Raw genomic sequence first — 20,508 nt, 5'->3', positions numbered from 1 at the left:
CTTATTCATTATGTTATAAATAATTATTGTAAAGTTTTTATGTATGGAGAAATTTCACTTTTATTAATATATTTCAGTTCATTTACTCATTAATTAGTGATAAATTAAAAATAAGTGCCAACCTCGAAGAGTTGTTAGTAAACTAGCAGAGATAAAACATGTACTCACATAACTATAAGCTGTGTAGCGTGGTGGATGTACAGGATTTGGTGTCTCCAGTACATACAGGTTCATGACCTTGGGCAAGTTCATTAACCTCTCTGAGCTTTTGTTTTCTCATCTATAAAACAGGAGTAATAATGGGACTCTCTCTGCTTACTTTATAGGGCTATAGGAAATATGCATTGAGATATTATACATTTAAAATGTTTGCAAACTGTTAAGCTCTATGTAATGTTGTTGTTTGTGGTTATAATTCAATATAGAAATGAGAGCACAGCCACCAGGTAGGGAAAAAAATTTCTGACAATTATAAATATTGGCAAGGATGTAGATCAACTGGAATTCTCTTATATTGTTGGTAGGATGTACATTGGTATAAACACTTTGGAGAAATGTCTGGTAGTCCTTCCGAAGCTAAACATACAAATACCTGTGACCCAATAATTCTATTCCTGAGGGTAAAAATGAATGAGTGCTGATGCCCAACAAAAGATGTACAGAAATTTCCATTGAAACCTTATTTGTAATAGCCAAAAGACTAAAAAATGTTCATCCTTAGTGAAATGGTTAAATAAATTGTGGTATAGTTATACAATGGACTTTAAAAATTACTACTCTGTAATTTAAGAATACACAGTTGATATGCATGACCTGGGTGAATCTCAGAGATATGATACATGGTGAAAGAAGCCAGATGGAATAGTGTATACCACTTGGCTCCATTTAAATGAAGTACAAAAACAGGCAACACTAATCTTTGGTGAATCAGAATAGAGATTACTCTTGGAAGGGGGTTTTGACAAAGAAACCTTCTGGGATCATGGGAATGGTCTATATCTTGATCTAAGTGGAGGACTATAAGGGTGATAATATATGTAAAAATTTGTCAAGTTTAACATTTATGCATTTTAACGTAAGTTATACTCTAAAACAATGATTAGAGTGCCAAGAAAAGTGCGATTTAAGTGCTATAGGAGATCAGAAGAGTGATAGCGTTTCCATTTGGGGGAATCAATGAAGGCTTCTTCTTGGAAGAAGTGGCATTTCACCCAAGGTAAGTTTTGAATATGGTGAAAAATGGGTCAGAGCTTTCCAGGTTTAGGGAACAGAGTGAGCAAAGGCACAGAGGTGGGAAAACATGGAACTTTTAGAGTGAATGGTAGGTGGTTTGGTTTAAAAGGCTCTTGGGGTACATGAATAAAGTTGTTGGCAAAGGTAGGTTGAGATCAAGAGGGCTTTATTTTGTAGCATAGACATTGGATGCCACAGGAGCCTTTTGAGTAAAGCTAAATAATATGACCAGAGCTTGCATTGGGAAAATTAGGTGATAAATTAAACAGAGGAAAGAAGGGAACTTGGGTTATCAGTCAGGAACCTTTTCTAATGATATCCACGCATGAGGGTATGAGACCTGAACCAAGGTGGCAGCAGTGGGCAGAATGTGGAAGGATGAGAATGAACTTGATAAGTTGAAATGATTGAACTTGAAATTAAGTGGATAAGTGAGATGTGATAGAAGGTCAAAGATGAACCTGAGGTTTTGTGCCTGGGTCAGTGAGAAATTGGAAACACAGGTTTGAAATAATCACACTGAGTTTAATTGGGAATGCGCTGCTGGGTAGACTATGGAGAGAGAATGAGGGAAGGGAGAGAGACAGAGATAGAGACAGAGACAGAGACAGAGAGAGAGATTGAGAAAGAGATATTGAGAGAAGGAAGTCAGAAGTGAGGCACTAGATCTTGGGGAAACATCAGGTCTTATTTTTGGGTTCCTCCAATATCAGAGCCCTGAAACAAAGAATAGGATACAAGCAGTTTATTTTGGAGGTAATCTTAGAAAGCAGAAGCCAGTAAGTGGGAAGAGTGAGACAGAGAAGTGAGGAAAACCATACAAGATGCGTTATTGAGGCGGTGGCTGCTTTGAATAGAGGAATGATTCTCTTCTAAGTATGCTTTAGGTTTGGGAATCCTTTTCCTGCATTCTTTCAGGGCTTTTTGAAAAAATTCTTGCCTTTATATAACTAGTGTTTTTTAGCACTATTATGAATGTCCTCTTGAAAGATTTCTTATGTATCTGAGAATTTTGGGTGTGGAAGGGGAGAAAAGTATCTTTATTTGATCCAATCTCCAGTAGTTTTTAAATGGAACAATGATGTAAGTCATTTCTGATCATAAATATGTAATCTACATTTCACTTCTATTAGTTTTTAATATTTAATTTAGTACAAGATGTGTTTCCTTTAGAAAATAAATTTATGTATCTTAACTATCTATTTTTAAAACATTTTAAATCCAAAAGAATAATTTTTTTTAGCATATGGCATAAACACTTATAAATAATGATGTTAAAAAGCTAGGAATATTCGTACTTTACCAAAAGCTACCTTGAGAAGGTAGCACTAAAACTCATTCCTACAGAAGGGAGTCAGGCCATTTTAACAAAAACCCCAATGTCATTGGCTTACAGTAGCAATCGTTCCTTGCTCATATTGCATGTTGGCAGCTGTGGGTCATCTACAAGTCAGCTTTACATATCTTCTCATTCCAGCACCCAAATTGAAGAAGCAGCTTTTATCTGGGACGTGGTTTACTCATGGTGGAGGGAAAGGCAAGAAGATTAGCAGAAACACTCACTGGCTCTTAAAGCTTCTGCTCAGACATGGCAGTCATCCTGTCTGCTCACGTGCCATTGACCAGAGCAAGTCACACGACCAAGTCTGATGTCAGTGGGTAGGGATGCCTATTCCTCCCAAAGGGAGCACTCACTGCAAGGAACAAGAAATGTGAATACTTGGGAACAAGAATACAGTCTATCACAATGTTTCACTTAGCTTGGAAATCATTCAAACTATAGCCAATAAAAATAGGTCTAGCTACAAACCATTATCCCAGCTTTCTCCTTGTGTGGTCTATAGTATATATTAAAGTATATTTTGAAAATTACATAGATTGCTTACATTTGAGATAAGAAGATTACCCTGGCAACAATACATGTGAAGAGGCTAGGTTTGGCTCCTCTGTTGCAAATGCCTTGCAAAACGTTTTGGTGCAAGTGATGGTTGATTTTACGGATGAACTTGAATGGGCAATGGAGTGCCCAGATTAAACATTGTTTCTGGGTAAGTCTGTGAAGGCGTTTCCAGATGAGGTTAGCATGTGAATCAGTGGATCCGGTAAAGTAGATTGCCCTCCCCAATGTGGATGAGCTTCATCCAGTCCCTTAATGGCTTGAATAGAACAAGGGAGAGTAAGGAGGAATTTGCTCCCTTTTTCCTGCCTTACAACTTGAGCTGGGATATCTCATCTCATCTTCTCCTGCCCTCTCACACTGGAATTTACACCATTGGTTCCCCTGGTTCTCAGGCTTCAGATTAGTAATGAAATCACCACCAGTTCTCCTAGACCTCTAGCTTACAAACAGCAGACTGTGGGACTTCTCAGCCTCCATACCAGTGTGAGCCAATGCTTTATAGTAAATCATTTATCAGTTCTGTTTCTCTGGAGAACCCTGACTAATACAGTGCAGCAGCAGAAGAGATAAATAAGACCTTGGAAAAAATAAGGAGAATAAAGTTACAGAAGAAATGATTTTGCTCACTCCTTTGGAGCTTTCCTGTACTTATTTGAATTTGGGTTATTTAAACATTTGGAATATTCTAAATCTATAACATATGGTATAAACACATAAATAATGATGCTAAAAGCTGAGACTATTCACAGTTCACTAAAAGCTATCTTGAGAATGTTCCACTAAAACTCATTCCTACTGAGCTCAGTTGGCCTCAGTTTCTTAAGATAAAGGATAGAACAGCCTTTCTACAGAAAGCCCATCTTTTGGTGGTCTTGAGGCCTTGCTGATTTGGGTGCTCTCACTGTGGAGCAGAGAGTAGGGCTGGGCCACTTACCCTGAGATGTCTTCTTCATCACCTAGCAACCCACACATTTCCCAGCCAGCTTGGTTGAAGTATCGTGGAAGAGTGGCTAAAATATCCCCTGAAAGGTGGCATGAAGAACTCATTTTTAATGTAGTGAGGCTTTCAGGGAAGGGACACACTTGAGAATCCAGGCCAATAAATATGATTAGGGAAAGAAGTACCCTACCTCAGGTTTGAAGATAGAAAATCAGAGAGAACTTGTGGTGTCTGGTATTACTGGAGTCTCCTGCTTTCTCCTGGTTCCCGCTTCTTGAGGATGTCCTGAGGTCACTTTTTCAAGGCAACCCCACCTCCGTGGTAGGTGTAGGTACACTGCTGATGTGTTGGCAATAGCCAATGATTTGAGGAGGACTTGACCCTGCTCCTGACTTACAACACAGAGGCCTGATCATGGTAGTGAGGGGCTGCGATGCAGATGAGCAAAGTCTGGCAGGTGCCTCAGAGTCCAGGATGTGGGCCACATGGCAGAGATCAGCAACAAAGGTCTGCCCGGGCCATGTGTCGAAAAGGAGCCATTGGCTGTGCCAGCACCTTTGGCAAGAGAAGTTTGCAATCTTCCCTGAGAACCTGACAGATGAAGGACGGACCTACAGGGAAAGTTTCAGAAACTATTCAGATAAGGGCTTAAGGGGAAATGAAGTCCTACCTTTGGCTGGGGCCTGAGAAATAGCTGCTCTCTGTACCTCCACAGGCTGTTCTTCACCCTAGCATGGGCCCCAGAGCCTGGGGGAAATGACCTGAAGGGGAGACAGAGATAGGAGTTTTAGCACAAATTTGCCCACAAATTGTCATTATATCTTAACCAGGTCACTTGGGTGTCATGAAGCACAGAAATGAGAGGGACCATTACTTGTACAGATATGGTAAGGGGCACATAAGATAATAGATGGAAAACTACATGTTTAGAATAAAGATTTTATATAAATCACCTGTGCTGCCTGTTATTATTTCTTGGATTTGATTTTTATATACTTCGAAGGAATGGATCTTAGCCAAGTATATGACAAGACTTTTATACCAGAGTTATTTTTACTTACTATAACCACAAAGTCAATAAATTATACTTTTAAAAAAATATTTACCAAATAGCTTGATATCTGGTCTGTTGCATAGAATTTATTGTTCCATTACTGCAGTGCTAGCTAATTACTTCTCCTAACTGCTTTCTAACATATTACGTGCCTTATTCTTAAAATACCTAGTGCTGATTTACTTATTTATGTATTCATATATATATACATATATGAGGGCTATCAATGTATTATTGTTTGTAACTCATCTTCTACTTGTCTAGTCTAGGTGTCTTCAGGCAAATTTCTTTGGAATGTTTTACTTATTCCAAAGTTATAGCAGCCAGTCTTTCGGTAGGCTCCCTAGCTCACTATCCCAAATCCTAAACCCTTAGACTCTCTGACTCCCTGGAATCAATAGCTGTAGAAACCGTGTCAATCAACTTAAGATAGTTTTAATTGCAAGCGACAGAAGCAGCTTAAACAATAAAGAAAATTCACTATTTTACTTAACAAGAAGTCTCTAAGGAGGATGGTTCTAGAGTTGGTTGACTCGTTAGCTCAACAATACCCTCTGGGATTCGAGTTCTTTCTGCCTCTTTACTCCACCATTTTCAGCGTGTTTGGCTTGTCCTCTTGTGGTTGCCGGGATGGCTGCAATACTGCCACATATCAGGGCCTCATACCACAGTAACCAGACTTGAGAAAAAAAAGTAAAAGAGACATATGGCATCTGTCACCCTCTCTTTTTTGTCTTTTGTAAGAATAGGAAAGTATTTCCTGCAAGCTTCTATCTCACTTCCCTTATGTCTCCATGGTATTAGAAAAATTTCACAAAACTTGGAAAAAGCAAAAGAGATTACTAGATATTCTCTCATTACAGTGTTGGACTTAATTTTCTACTATCTGTGCTATTTTATCACTCTGTAGAGGTAGCAGTAAACTTGAATATTTTTGTCCATTAAAGACGCAAATAATTTCTGTCCAGTAGAACAGATAACCCCAGTGATTATGGTTTACGGCCTTGTTGTGCATTAACCAGTTTTATATCCACATCGGCAGTTATATCCCCGTTCCACATTCACTACTTACTCCCCCCACTGCCTTTACCTACCAGGGATGAGAAATGCAGAACCTCCCCAGAGGCTCGTGAGGTTCTGGTGGTAAGGGAGAAGAGGAGGAGAACAGTCACTGGGTAGGCATCCAACAGTTCCTGCCATTCAAGAGAACCTCAAGAGTGGGCATAAAGGAAGCCAAATTTCATTTAACTTTCTGCTAGTAAATGTGGTTGTTCTCTTTGTAAACCATTAAGTAGACAGCAGCATACTCATGCCCAGCCCAGCTCTAGGTATTATGGGAATATAAGAAGGCAGTAGAGAATAGTGATTAAATGCAAAGTTTCTGTAGTCAAACAGACCTAGGTGGAAATAGTGGTTTATAGAGTCATACAGGCCTAAGTTATTATATATAGGCTGTACAACGTTGGGCAAGTTATTTGGCCTTTCTGAGCCTTGATTTCCTCGTCTTCAGATTGGGCATAAAAATATTAAAAAATAGTAGCATAGTGCTTAAGATTATAGCACCTGGGGTTACTATTTAACCCAAGATGAAGTGGCCCGGACTTGTGTTGTCCAGTTTTATTCTTCCCTTTTCTCTCCACTCCTAGAAGCATACATATTCCTCTCGAATTCACTAAAGCCTAAAAGAGGGCACAGGTTATTTGAATTAGAGGAAACTCCCACTGTTATACCCAATTCCTCACTTTATATACAATTCTGATTCTGTAGGCCCATGAGTGTCTGCCTTTTTGTCTCCTATGAAGTAAAGTATATAAACTTTCTGAGTGGCTTTTCTTTAAATATGTTCCTTAGTCAGAATTTGCAGCTTTGCTTTGGATGGTTGAGGTCTGACCACTGTACAAAGGTAATTATACTTGTGTTATCGTTAATTGTAATGGTAAAAAAATTATTTTCATAACCAATATTTCTTGTTTTAACTAATAATAGTATTATTAATTTTGTAGACATGTAATTTAGAGTGATCATATGTTGGGAGAGATATTCCTTCTGGCTCGGTGAATATCTTTATTGGTAACCATTTATAATTATGAATAATTCTTTAATAAAGTGACACTGGCTAGGTTCTCTTTCTGCCATCTCTTATACTTGTTTAGGTACTTTTAAAAATTGCTCCAACCTGATTGTAAGTACTATGGAATACGTGGCCTTGTCTTATGAATCTTCATATCTCTGAGAGTATGTAGTATAGCACATAGCTTATAGTTGGCACTCAATAATTGTTTTTTTGGATTAGTGAATGAGTCCCACTAGATATTATTCATCTTTGTGCCAAGGATAGAGTTTTAAAAATTAACATAGGCCAGGCGCAGTGGCTAACGCCTATAATCCTAGCTCTCTGGGAGGCCAAGGCAGGAGGATCGCTCAAGGTCAGGAGTTTGAGACCAGCCTGAGCAAGAGCGAGACTCCGTCTCCACTAAAAATAGAAAGAAATTATCTGGACAACTAAAAATATATATAGAAAAAATTAGCCGGGCATGGTGGTGCATGCCTGTAGTCCCAGCTGCTTGGGAGGCTGAGGCAGAAGGATTGCTTGAGCCCAGGAATTTGAAGTTGCTGTGATCTAGGCTGATGCCATGGCACTCTAGCCAGTGCAACAGAGTGAGACTCTGTCTCAAAAAAAAAAAAATTAATTAATTAATTAACATACATTTATTGAGCATTTATTATGAATAAAGAACCATGTGGAAAGGAAAAGATGATATACACCTGGCTCGAGCCTTTGCTAAGGCTGCTGGAAGCACTGGCAGGGTCAAATATGAAGTCTCTGTATAGGATTGTAGACTCTATTCCAGGAGCAGCACAGAGCCATTGAAGGATTTTAAGTTGAGGGTTAAAGGACAGATTTTCATTTTCTAAATGTACATCCCCATTCATGGCCTAAGTCTCAGGAACACTGCTCCCAGACAGGTTTTCCTATTTAGGCTGGGGATTAGATACACCGTAGTAATTGATGTCTAATATAATCATGAGTCATTAACAATATTCTTAGTTTGTATAGTCAGGAAATTGTATAGTCCATTTTAGAAAGATGTCAATCAAAAATATTTTGAAAAGGTCAGGCACATGTAAACTTAAGCTTCAATCAAGTTCAACCTACCAATTTTAATAAATGTCTACATTTACTACAGGGGATAATACAGGTAAATCAGATATGGACCTTGTAGATTTTATAATTTAGCAAGAGTGATTGGTCAGCTGTAGAATATGGTGTCAAAAGAGGAACAGAAGGGCAGAGATGTGGGAGAGCATGCCTAACTTGTTGATGGTATTGGGAATGATAGTAAGGAATTAGATTATAGGGACATTTTCCTAAACTTACGCCTCTAGAAAACTGAGCCTGGGACAAAGGACTGAAGTGCCGATAGCTTCCTTGGGAGGTATAGATAGGCCCAGAGTGGTAAGAATGAGAACAAATTGAAGTGAGGCAAAGAAAAGTGGTGTGTGCTTGTACTGGCTATCACTTAACAAAGAATGGGAGAGAGACAATAGTGGGTTGCTTGGCGGGCACATTTGTATGACTTACAGGCAAGTGGGCTGCATGCCTTAGAAAAAGGAAAGAAGGGAAATTTATCTGCTTGCCTGCTTTTTGCCTCTTGTTTCTCAGTAGTTTACCCCACAGGAGTTAACTTCCTTACGTTTTCAGGTTGCATCATCTAGTCCCTTACATTGCCACTTGGAATGCTACATTCCACATCCTGCAGTGCGGTGTTTCATCCTAGTATGTATGTGGCGGGAGCCAGAGGGCCTGACGTTCCCAGGCAAGTGACTGGCCTCAAATACGAGAGGTGGTCAGCGCCTTTGGAAGGAAGGAGATAGTCAAGGGACTCTAAAGGGGTATATGAGTTTTGTATTCAATACAGTCCTAAAGGATAGATATGATTTTGAGAGGCAGGGATGATAAAGGAAGGCATTTTAATGTGAGCAATGACATAGAGGAAGAAATATGTGTGATGTATTTAAGATAAAGCAAGTGCCGCAGTTGGCTACAGTAGAGGTGTGACAATTTCTTGGCTCAGATTTTCTAGGCTTGTAATTATTCTTGGACTTTTTTCATTTTAAAAGGTATATGGAATATATAACTAAATGTTTATTCCTTCATTTTTTCCATGTGAATAAATTAACCAATTGGAAAAAGTCCTTTGTCAGGTCATTTCTTAGAGATGTATAGATAGGTGGAAGAGGAAGCTGGAAATGGAGGACTCCAAACGCCAGCTTGTCCTTGACTTAGCCAGCAGTGGGAATCAAGGAGAGTCAAAAGTGAGGAGTGGAGTGTGGGAAAGACGGGGAGAAGGATGATGTGGTTTAAATCACTCTTGGTAGTTCAGATCTTGTTTCTCTTGAGATAATCTGCACAGCTCAAGTGTTCTTTTGTTCACTGTTCATCATGTATCTGTGCTAGATATCCTCACAATAATTATCCTTTTTGCTATATTGTTGGTAACAATAACCATAGCAATATGAACAATAACAACAACCACAACAATGGCTCATTCCCTTGATTCATTCATATCTCTGCTCTAATGTCCCTTTCTCCAAGACCTTCCTTGACCGATCTAAAATAGCCTCTTCTTACCCTGGTTAGTCTCTAGCCATTTACTCTGCTTTATTGGTTTGTAGCATTGTTAACTGACATAATGTTTTTTGTGCTTCAGTTGAAATATTTTTCATTAGCCATTATTCCAGTTTCTTTCTTTTTTTTTTTTCCTTTTTTTTAAGAGACAGGATCTCACTCTGTCTCACCCAGGCTGCTGGAGTGCAGTGGTTTGATCATAGCTCATTATAACCTTGAACTCCTAGGCTCAAGTAATCCTCTCACCTTAGCCTCCCCAGTAGCTATGACAACAGGTGTTTACCACTACACCTGGTTAATTTAAAAATTTTTTTGTAGAGATGAGGTCTCACTTGCTATATGCCCAGGCTGGCCTTGAACTCCTGGCCTCAAGCAGTCCTCCCACCTCAGCCTCCCAAATTGCTGGGATTACAGGTGTGAGCCAGTACACCTGAAGATGTTGGAGGATACAATCTTCCTGTGGAGAGGGTTTAATTTTTTCTCTGTCTGGCAGTTACAGTAAGGGCAGATCACCTTGATCCAATCAGGGATGGAGATAGTTTAATTTTAGGTTTCAGACTTTTGGAGGGTTGGTCTATTTACAGTTTTTGTTTATTTCTATGAAGTCCTTCAGGGTTTTCAGCTGAAGACTTTAGTTTTTTACCAAGACCTCTCTCCTTTTGTTAACCCTGAAATCCAAATTAAATGAATCTACTAAAAACTCTGATTAATTTTTTAAAATAGACTATTTTTTAGAGCAGTTTTAGGTTCACAGTAAAATTGAGTGCAAGATACAGAGATTTCCCGTATATACTCTGCCCCCACATATTCATAGGCTTCTTCATTATCAACATTGCCCACCAGAGTGGTACATTTGTTACAACTGAATTGACATATCATTATCATTCAAAGTCCATAGAGTACATTAGGGTTCACTCTTGGTCCTATACATTCTATGAGTTTGGACAAATGTATAATGACATGTATCCATCATACCGAGTAGTTTCATGGCCCTAAATATCCTTTATGCTCCCCATTTGTCCTTTTCTTCCCCTAACCTCTGGCAACCACTAATTTTTTTTTTTTTTTTTTTTTTTACCATCTCCATAGTTTTGCCCTTTCCAGAATGGCATATAGTCGGAATCAGACAATACGTAGACTTCTCAGACTGACTTCTCTCGCTTAGTATTAATAGTATGCATTTAAGTTTCCTATGTGTCTTTTCATGGTTTGATAGCTCATTTTTTAGCACCGAATATTCTATTGTTTGGATGTACTCCCAGTTTATTTAGCCATTTACCTACTGAGGGACATCTTGTTGCTTCCAAGTTTGGGCAATTATGAATAAAGCTGCTATAAACATCATTGTGCAGATTTTGTTGTGGACATAGTTTTTAAGTCCTTTGAGTAAATAACAAGGGGTATGATTGCTGGATCATATGGTAAGGTATGCATAGTTTTGTAAAAAAAAAAAAAAAATACCAAACTGTCTTCCAAAGTGGCTGAACCATTTTGCCTTCCCACCAGCAATGAATGAGAGTTCCTGTTGCCTCATATCCTTGCCAACATTTAGTGGCAATTCTAATAGGTGTGTAGTTGTATCTCATTGTTGTTTAAATTTGCATTTCTCTGAGGACATGTGTTGTGTAGCATCTTTTCATATGCTGATTTTTGCATCTGTATATCGTCTTTGGTGAGATGTCTGTTAAGATCTTTGGCCTATTTTCTAATAAGGTTGTTTGTTTTCTTATTGTTGAGATTTAAGAGTTCTTTGTATATTTTGGATAACAGTCCTTTATCAGATATGTCTTTTGAAAATATTTTCTCCCTGTCTGTGACTTGTCTTTTTATTCTCTTGACAGTATCTTTTACAGAGCTTTAATTTTCTATTTTTAATTTAGTCCAGATTATCAACTTTTTCTTTTATGGATTGTACCTTTGGTGTTATATCTAAAAAGTCACCACCAAACTCAAAGTCATCTAGACTCTCTCCCATGTTATTTTCTAGCAGTTGGGGTATTTCCCTTCCCCCGGGCCAGTTAGACTCTGAAAAAACGAAAAACCCCAGCAGCTGGGCAGAAAATGCCTGTATTCCCAGTTACTTGGGAGGCTGAGGTAGGAGGATTGCTTGAGCCTTAGAGTTTGAGGCCAGCCTGGGCAACACAGTGAGACCCCGTCTCTAAAAAGAAAAAAAAAGAAAAAAACCCCAGCAGATTAGGCTCTGGTTAAATAGTTTCTCCTGAGGGCAGACCTTGTTAAGAATAGAGTGCTCTGGCACATTTCAAAATGGTTCCTTTCTCCTTCCCACAGAAGTGGTATCACCTCTGATGTCTGGGTATCCCCGGTGTTTTTAACTTTTAGACTTGTCCGTACTCAGCCTCCAGCAATTTGTCACTTGTAGTTCACATTTCTCTACCCCCTCACTGGTTCCCGTGGAGGTTTCAGCTCTGGTAGGTTGTGATTCTCTGTATTCTCCTCCCTGTCTCTCCAGTTTTGATAGAAGTGTTTTGCCGTATATCTTAATTTCTCTTACAGATCTGAAAGAGTTGTTGATTTTTTTCAGTTTGTTCAGCTTTTTACTTGTTGTTAGGATGGAGTGGCCACTTCCAAGCTTCTTAGCTGCTGGACTAGGTCTGCTTAGTTTTTTAGCCTCTTAGCAGCTGCTTTCCCCTATTGTCTTGCCCCGGAACAGTTTAGAATTTAGCAAGTGCCTCAAGGGTAAAATTCATGTAGAATGTCAACCTCACTTTTTTGTTGTTGTCTTTTCTATGGAAAATTTGTCCCTGGAGCCCTGGCTGCCTTCCTGGCCCTGAATTACAATGTTTGTCTTCCAAGCCCAGTAGAACGACCCCAAGGTCTATGTAGGCCAATGCCAAATGCCCTGATAGGAAAATACTATGAGAAATGTTTGGGTCACCTCAGCGAGTGCATTTCCCCTCTCTACAAGGTCTGGCCCTTCAGGTGTTGATGGCCCTAGTGTTCCCTAGCTGATCTCCTATATCTTGAAGAACTGTTTTTATAAAACAAATTTTATCCAGGTTTTACATTGTTCACATTATACAATGTTTTCTATACAACTGTGTAAGGTGGAAGATTTAATGTATTATAAGATTGCTCAATCATAGTTGGGGGCTGAGGTCTTAATCTTGAATTTTTAATTTTAATAATCACATATCTCCCCTAGAAGTTCTATTTGGTGGTTTCTCAAGTCAGAATTACTTTTCTTGGTGTTTCTATCTCATGTTTACTATTACTTTTAAAAATGATTTTAATCATTTAAAACATACTTATTTTTTAGTTTGTGTCTTATTTGATTATCTGAAATTCTCAGGGGTCTAATTTCAGTTGTATGTTATCTTCTGACTCTTAGTTTCTATTTGCTTCTGCCAGATGCCCCAACAGGGTATTAGCAGCTGAGAACCAAATTTTATGTTAATTTCTTGCTTGAGATTTCTGAGGCAATACAGCTATTGCATATTTGAATGTCAAACGTGAGTCAGTAGAGAGATACAGTTGTAAAATATGAAGGGAGATTTTTTTTTCCACTCAGAGTTCAGATCTATACAAGCTAAGCTTTCTTGTCATTTTGTTTATTTGTGAGTAAAGGTTTTCTAGATCATCCTTTCACTTAAAATATGGACCACATGTAGGATTCTAACTCTATGTGTGTATATTAGCTACAACTCTACATAATTACATGGGCTCAAGGCCTCGGCTCTTGTTTCAGTGTTGCCATTAGGATCAGCCCATAGGTTACTGAAACCAGCACAATCCCCTAGAGCAGCTGAGAAATCAGTGCCTACTGCTCACTCTGATTTTCAGTTTCTTTTTGTATAATCTCCAGGGAATTTGTCTCATTTTCTTGTGAGCTCAGCTGTGCATGTGTAAAGATATTTGTGTACTTTGTTCATCATTTTAAGGTTTTCTTAAGGCAATGATTTTCAAGTTTTTAGCTCTCCAGAATTACAGAAATAAAAGTCTTAACTGACATAATTTACATTGCTGGCTTTTAGTAGGACTTAATAAATGTTAACTATTAATATTATTAAATAGCATCATCATTATTATTTTTACAAATGTACAAAACCTGACTATTTGGGTAATAATAGATTATAAAGCATTATGGTAACTGGTCTATCATCTGAGGGTGTGGTGACCGAATGTAGTACTGTGTAATCATGCTATTAATACAGTAAAATCTGGCCTATCAAAATAGTTAAAAGCATATCACTGTTCTCCCAACCTCATGTTCCCCTTCCCTTAAAACCCTTATTTTAAAACTTCTATTTCCTTAAGGAAACTAGAAAATGTTGTGGCTTTGTAGATTTTAAACATTGAAAGATATATCTGGGAGTATATATTTATGTGTAAATCACTTCACATACAACATATATATACATTCACATACAATATATGTTATTTATATTTGGCTTTAAAAATTTTACATTTTGCATGACGTTGTATATTCTTTTTTTGCATTTTGTAGGAGGATACTTCATCGAGACTTGAAATCAAAGAATATATTTCTGAAAAGCAATCTACTTAAAATTGGTAAGATTTTAAAAAATGTGTATTCCAAAAAACACAGGAAAGTATATTCTAGATGTTATCATATCAAATTAAAGTATATGGGAGTGTTAGAGTAATCATTGGTTTATTTAAACTTCTCAAATGTTTGTTCTCAGCTGTATTGGCCCCAAAAAACCCTGTTATTTTATTTCTGATTATCTGATATAAATTGAGGTGTAAAACATTTACTACATACTTGGTAGATTTACCAAATATACTTTGAGTTCCCTGCTTCATGCCAGGTATTTTGCAAGTCGTTAGACTTGTTTTACTGGTTTGATTAATTACTGCAGGTTTCTACTTATTTCACAAGCAATAAGCGGTTATCATAGATATTTAAAATGTTGATATAATGGCTTTACTAACCTTTAGTTATTCAAAACCTTACCAGTTATTTGGATTGTCGAATCATCGTATAGGATGTTCTTAGGGAAGGAGGGAATAAAAGCATTTCTAATTTAGGAAAGAAGAGAAAAGCTGATGGATTCAAATTTTTATACTCATGTTCTTGAATAGTCTCAGGTCGTTTCTTAAAAAATTTTCCTTTATTGTAAATGAAGAACAAACTCTTCCTCACACCCCGATAAAATTGCCCATCATTGTATTCAACTTGTCCAGAATCATTCTGTTTGCTATTATTCATACTTGAAATAACTTTTTATGTAAAGTTGTCTAGCTTTCCATAATTCCCTAAATAAAGAATTTTAGCTTGCATAATTCGCTTTCCTGGCTCAAAGGTGTCTTTCTCCTATAAATCGTATGTTTTTAAAGCTATTTACCAGCATTGTGTAATTTAAGATATTAATATATTACTTTTCTAGCCCTTTAAAATGGTATGAACAATTGCATAATAAAATCATGAAATTAGGCACTCATTCGGTTATTAACTTCCAGGGCTGACTTTTGTTGTTTTAAAGTATTTATAAAAATCAATTATTATTTCAAGGGGATTTTGGAGTTTCTCGACTCCTATTGGGATCCTGTGACCTGGCCACAACTTTAACTGGAACTCCCCATTACATGAGTCCCGAGGTTCTGAAACACCAAGGATATGACACAAAGTCGGACATCTGGTGAGTGGCTAGTTCAGATGACTTCTTCATTTGCTGCCCTAAGAGAGTGATGCATTTTGTTTTTAAGCTCATTTACTTACTATAGCCGCTTATTTTATCCTTTTAACATGAATCATTCCTTCACCAGAACAATAGAAAGTCTTTTCCACTTGGAACTTATTTCATTAAACTGGTTTCAAAAATTCTCTTTATTCATTTATTAATTGGTTGATTTGGAGTTTTATTCCTGAACCACAAGGGAAAGTTCTTAATGTACCATGAGCATGAAATTTTGATACAGTTCTGCTAACCTATTAAATAAAGTATTTATAACCCTAAATACTGTGCTTTAAGGTTAACTTCCATCTCTGTGGGGAATGTACAGCTTTTCGGTATTTTTTCTTCTTGTTACTTTTAAGAATTTTACTAAAGATATTGGCTTTAAGGATAAACTAAATTAAAAAATTTCTGGGTTTTCAGTGATAGATGCATCTGAGATTTCTCAGTTTCTCTGAGCTCTTTTATCAGGGAAATTTCTCTTTCCTTGTCATGGAACCAGGTTAAATCTCACTGCAAAGTCATGTGGAAAATTGTGTTCAATATGTTCTGTTGTAAGCAATAGATCCTACTTGAGGAATATTTTTTCCTTTGAAGAGGAATCTTATGTAATTTTCAGCGTGTTAAAGATTGAAAGAACAATCTAGCTGAGAGCTTGTTAATTAAGCAAATAATTATTGTATGCAAATCAACCTAAGCAGTTCTGAGTTTTCAAAGATGACCAATGTAAAAGATGTCCCACTTCATCCTTCTAAAGAAGACAAAGTAGAAAATTACGCTTTCTCTGGTTAGGGAAAAGTGAACCACAGCAAGGGGATATGGCTTGGGATTTTCATGAGGGTCATTATTTATGTTCTTGTTCTTATGCCTTCCAAGTGGGAGAACACACTGTCAAGGTTAGGTCTGGCTACGGCAGTTCCCCATAAATCCTGTCCTTCAGTTCAGTCTTGTGATTATTCATTTCTAGGTTCTTCACTGGGTTTTTTCATTGTTACCTTACTTCTGCTTTGGAGGTGTTTTCCAATTCACCTATCATCTTCCCTCATCCTTCTTCCTAATCCCCTTCATATCCCCCGCCCCCCAAAAAGAAAAAGAAAACTCCTACCAAACAGAAGCCAAACATCATAAAGGTATGTTCAGAGGAATGAGTTCCTTTAAATTTTGCTTTATCAAGCATCTACTATTTGCCCAAGACAATGCACTATCCCTTAGGATATAAAAGCAAAAGTGTTAAGATTCCTACCCCTCAGGAGAAATCTTGCTTCTTTTGGAGTCCCTCTCTCCATTTTGCAAAAATCAATGTTGGGCTTCAGGTTGAATTTCAGTTATATACTTACATATCTCTTCACACTTAATTTTTTGAATTGTTATTATAGACATTTAAAAATAGATTCAAACACATAATATCTTCATGATTTAAGTAAGATTACATAGTATCTAAGGAAGATGTTACAACATGTCATTTGACTTAAGAGTAAGTTAATTTATGAAACCCATCATTTAAGTTTTTGGAATTATATGTAATAATAAACCTACTCCTTTTGACAGCCATCTGCACCTGCTTGTCATATCAAGTGGATATCTCCTAGAAAACTGAGGCAACAGAACTCACAGAGAGAAAAGCATAGAGTATTTGTCTCAGTTGTGTCAGTGTTACTTCTTTTTTAAAAATTGCTCTTAGTATGCATGAAGAATTATAGGTATATCAGATAGTATTGCTATCATATTTTGGGGTTACAAAAATATCTGACTCAGGAAAAACTTAAAATAGCCCAAACATCACAAATACTCAAATGCAGGCAGATTTAAATGTATTTTTTCTGAGCATTAGGTCAGTTCTCCTTGCAGAGATTATTAACTTTTAGCAAGTATAAACTGAGGCTCTGTCATCATCCTGACCCCAAATAACTGCCTTATTGTGAATTTAGTAATTACCTTGGTTGTATCTGAATAAAAACAGGCTTATCTGGTACTGAAATTTCTATTGCCAAATTTAAAGTGGAAGGAATAGTGAGAACTATTAATTATAGTGACAGATACATAAGTGTGATGAGTAATCTTTGGAAGACACTGTTAGAAAAATTAGATTGAATGAGGTTGAGAACCTATCTCTGAATCTCGGTGTGTAGCATCCTTTTATTGTGGAATATGTTTTGTAGAATTGGAAACACTTATGAGTAATTGGCAGGTGTTTTGTTTTAGCACTAATAGTTGTACATAGTATATTTGTAATGTTTAAAGAAGAATTGAGCTAACCTTAATTATATTTTCATCTGTTCATATTTGCCCATATGTAAAATTATCTTCCTTCTGCAATCTGTTAAACCTTTCTGCCTTCATTTATTTATAGTATTTAAGTACAAGAAGTCCTTCTTTTAAAAATGGGTTAGGTTTCAAGAGTTTATAAACAGTTACTTGGAAAGTTAGGATAATTAGGTTCACTGAGGGCACGACTTTGAACACAGCTGATCTGTATAAGCAATTATTGAATACATTTTTCCTCACAGGAGAGTTGGGTTCCTAGGCCAGCTCTTTAAGTTAATTTATACTATGAATAGTTAGAATATCTTATTTTGGCAGGAAAAACAAATAAAAGACAATACTATTTCAATAATGGTACTGTCATTACATAGAAAGGAAACAATATTTCATTGTTTTATTTATCTTGTTGTGAGAAGTCAACCAGATGGCTCTTTGGTATTGTGGCCCTAGGTTCTTCAGGCTATTTAGGTAGAGGGAATGGTGGTGGGAATAGTGGGGGCATCAGTGTACTGTGAAGCTCTCAGGATTTTGCTCAGAGATCCCGTGTGGAGATTGGCTGGATAGGGGACACTGAAGGAGTCTAGTTCATGTCCCTAAATGGAGTCAGGCTTTAGTGATCTTAGGCAGAAGTGTCAGACAAGGCTTAATTATGGGTAGAAGAAAACAGAGAGTAACTAGCACCTGCCTAACCTGCCAGGACCAAGAAAGTGTCCTTACAGGAGAGCATTTCCAGGGTGAACAGGGAAACGGGGTAGGGAGGGGAATAGGCTATTTTCTGGAGAAACGCAGGCCAACTTTGGCAGTAGTTCCTGTAATGAAAATGGAGCCTGCTAATAGCTGGCAGCCAACAGTCCCATCAGCTGCCTCTTGGTAAAGGAAACTCTGGAGCAAGAAAGCCTATTTCTCTCACCTGCCTGTGGCCTGGGCAGTTCTTGTGTGGGCTCACAAACAAGCTGTTGGACAGGGAGGGGTTTCCAAGGTAAAAAGCACCGATTTTAATATTTTCACCCAACAAAAACTGAGATAGGAAAATATATCAGTCAGATGCAGTAGATTCGAGCATTAATATTATTTTTTCAATGACCAGCATGAAATGATTGATACAAATTCTGCAGATAATGCCAGTTTGGCCTGGTGAATTTTAAAAGGGTTTATGACATAGCTAATAAATCCTTGTTAAATTGATATGATGAAAATAAACACAATAGCAGCAACAAAACCAGGAGTAACTACCCTCTATACAGTGCTTACTCTCTGATTAATTGATAGTTAATGTGTTAAATGTGCTGTATACCTAAGTCTATTTGTTATTACAAAATAATAATTATACTATATACAATTTTATAACCTGATTTTTTCCACTTAGCAAAATAGAATATTGCTCTGCATCAATATACTATTTAAATGTTTGCATAGAATTCTATACTTGTACACAATAATTTATTCAACCACAGTCTTGCTGTTTTCTTTGAAAATCATCTCTTTGTCTTTCCACATTTTTAATATGAGGAATCTGGGTGTGAATTTGCATTTGTCCTACTTGGAGGTCGTTGAGCTTCTTGGATGTGTAAATGGATATATTTCATCAAATGTATGGAGTTTTCAACCATTTTATTGAATACTTTTTTCTTTCTGTCTTTCCTTCTAGTACTCTCATTATATGTATGTCGTGCTTAATGGTGTTTCACATTTCTTTGAGGCTCTGTTCATTTTTTTTTTTTGATGCCCTGTTGATTTTTCTTCATTCATTTTTCTCTCTGTTCTTCAGACTGCATAATCTCTATCCATTGCTCTTCAAGTTCATGGATTCCTTCTTCTGTCAGTTAAAATCTACTGTTGATCCCCCTAATGAATTTGTTTCCATTATTGTACTTTTCATCTCCAAAATTTCTATTTGGTGTTTTCTTAAATGTAATTTCTCTCTTTATTGATATTTTCTACTTGACGTGACATTTTTGTCATACTTCTTTAAACATTTGTTTTTATTTCTTTGAACATATTTATGATGACTTCTTTGAAGTCTTTGTTAAATCTAATATTTTAGGTCCTCTATCTGTTGCCTGCTTTTTTCCTGTGTATGTATCACACTTCTGTTTCTTTGCATGTCTCCCAGTTGTTGAAAACTGGACATTTTAGATAATATATAGTAGCAACTCTGGACATTTTTTTTTCCCTCACCGCATTCCACCCCACTTCCCTGAGGTTTGTCATTTGCTTGTTTGCTCATTTAATGACTTGTCTGGGATATTTTAATAAAAATCTATTTTCCCTGCAGTATGAAGCCTCTGATGTTGCTCCTCAGAGAATGCGGCCCTGGTCCTACACAACCTGGGATGACAGTGATTTTAGCAGGACTCTGTCTCTTTTCTTGTTCTCTCCATTAAGCTGTCTACCGTTGTTGATATCACACCCAGCTGTTAGCCTCCACTAATTGTCAACTGATTGATCTATTGTTTGCAGCAACACCTAATGAAGGCATAATGGTTCTCCACTCTCTTCTAATTAAATTTGAGTTTCTTTGCATAGTTTTTGAGGCCAGTTTTGTTTTGTTTTGTTTTATTTCAGCTTATTATGGGTGTGAGGCCAGTTTTTGAGGTTTGTTCTGAATCCAAAGGGTTCTTCTTGTCTTTTTTCTGGTTCTTTCTAGTAAACTAGCTGACTTATGGTTTGGCTTGTTGCTCCCATGGAACTACTAGTCTTCTGTTAATTGCTTACCACCAAATCATTATTTTCAAGAAAGATTGAAATTAGGCTTGAATTTTTTAGACTATGTTCTAAATAAACTCAGTCCTTTTGGGGTGAACTTCCAAGTTCTGTCCATTACACCCTGCT

The 20,508-nt window shown here is 37.2% G+C and overlaps 1 protein-coding gene across 3 annotated transcripts in view; it reads left to right on the top strand.

Moving 5' to 3' along the window:
- The window catches only part of NEK11 (NIMA related kinase 11), a 249,295-nt gene that overhangs the window by 60,154 nt on the left and 168,633 nt on the right, over positions 1-20,508 (top strand). For all 3 annotated transcript variants that reach the window (XM_069473252.1, XM_069473250.1, XM_069473251.1), the window contains exons 4-5: positions 14,223-14,287; positions 15,252-15,378. In XM_069473252.1, the coding sequence (XP_069329353.1) occupies positions 14,223-14,287; positions 15,252-15,378 (192 nt within the window). The remainder of the gene's footprint in view (positions 1-14,222; positions 14,288-15,251; positions 15,379-20,508) is intronic.

The sequence above is a fragment of the Eulemur rufifrons genome, chromosome 7, assembly GCF_041146395.1.
Source record: "Eulemur rufifrons isolate Redbay chromosome 7, OSU_ERuf_1, whole genome shotgun sequence".
NCBI lineage: Eukaryota > Metazoa > Chordata > Mammalia > Primates > Lemuridae > Eulemur > Eulemur rufifrons.
Note: the sequence above shows the minus strand (reverse complement) of the source record. Positions and strands in the feature narration are given on the sequence as shown.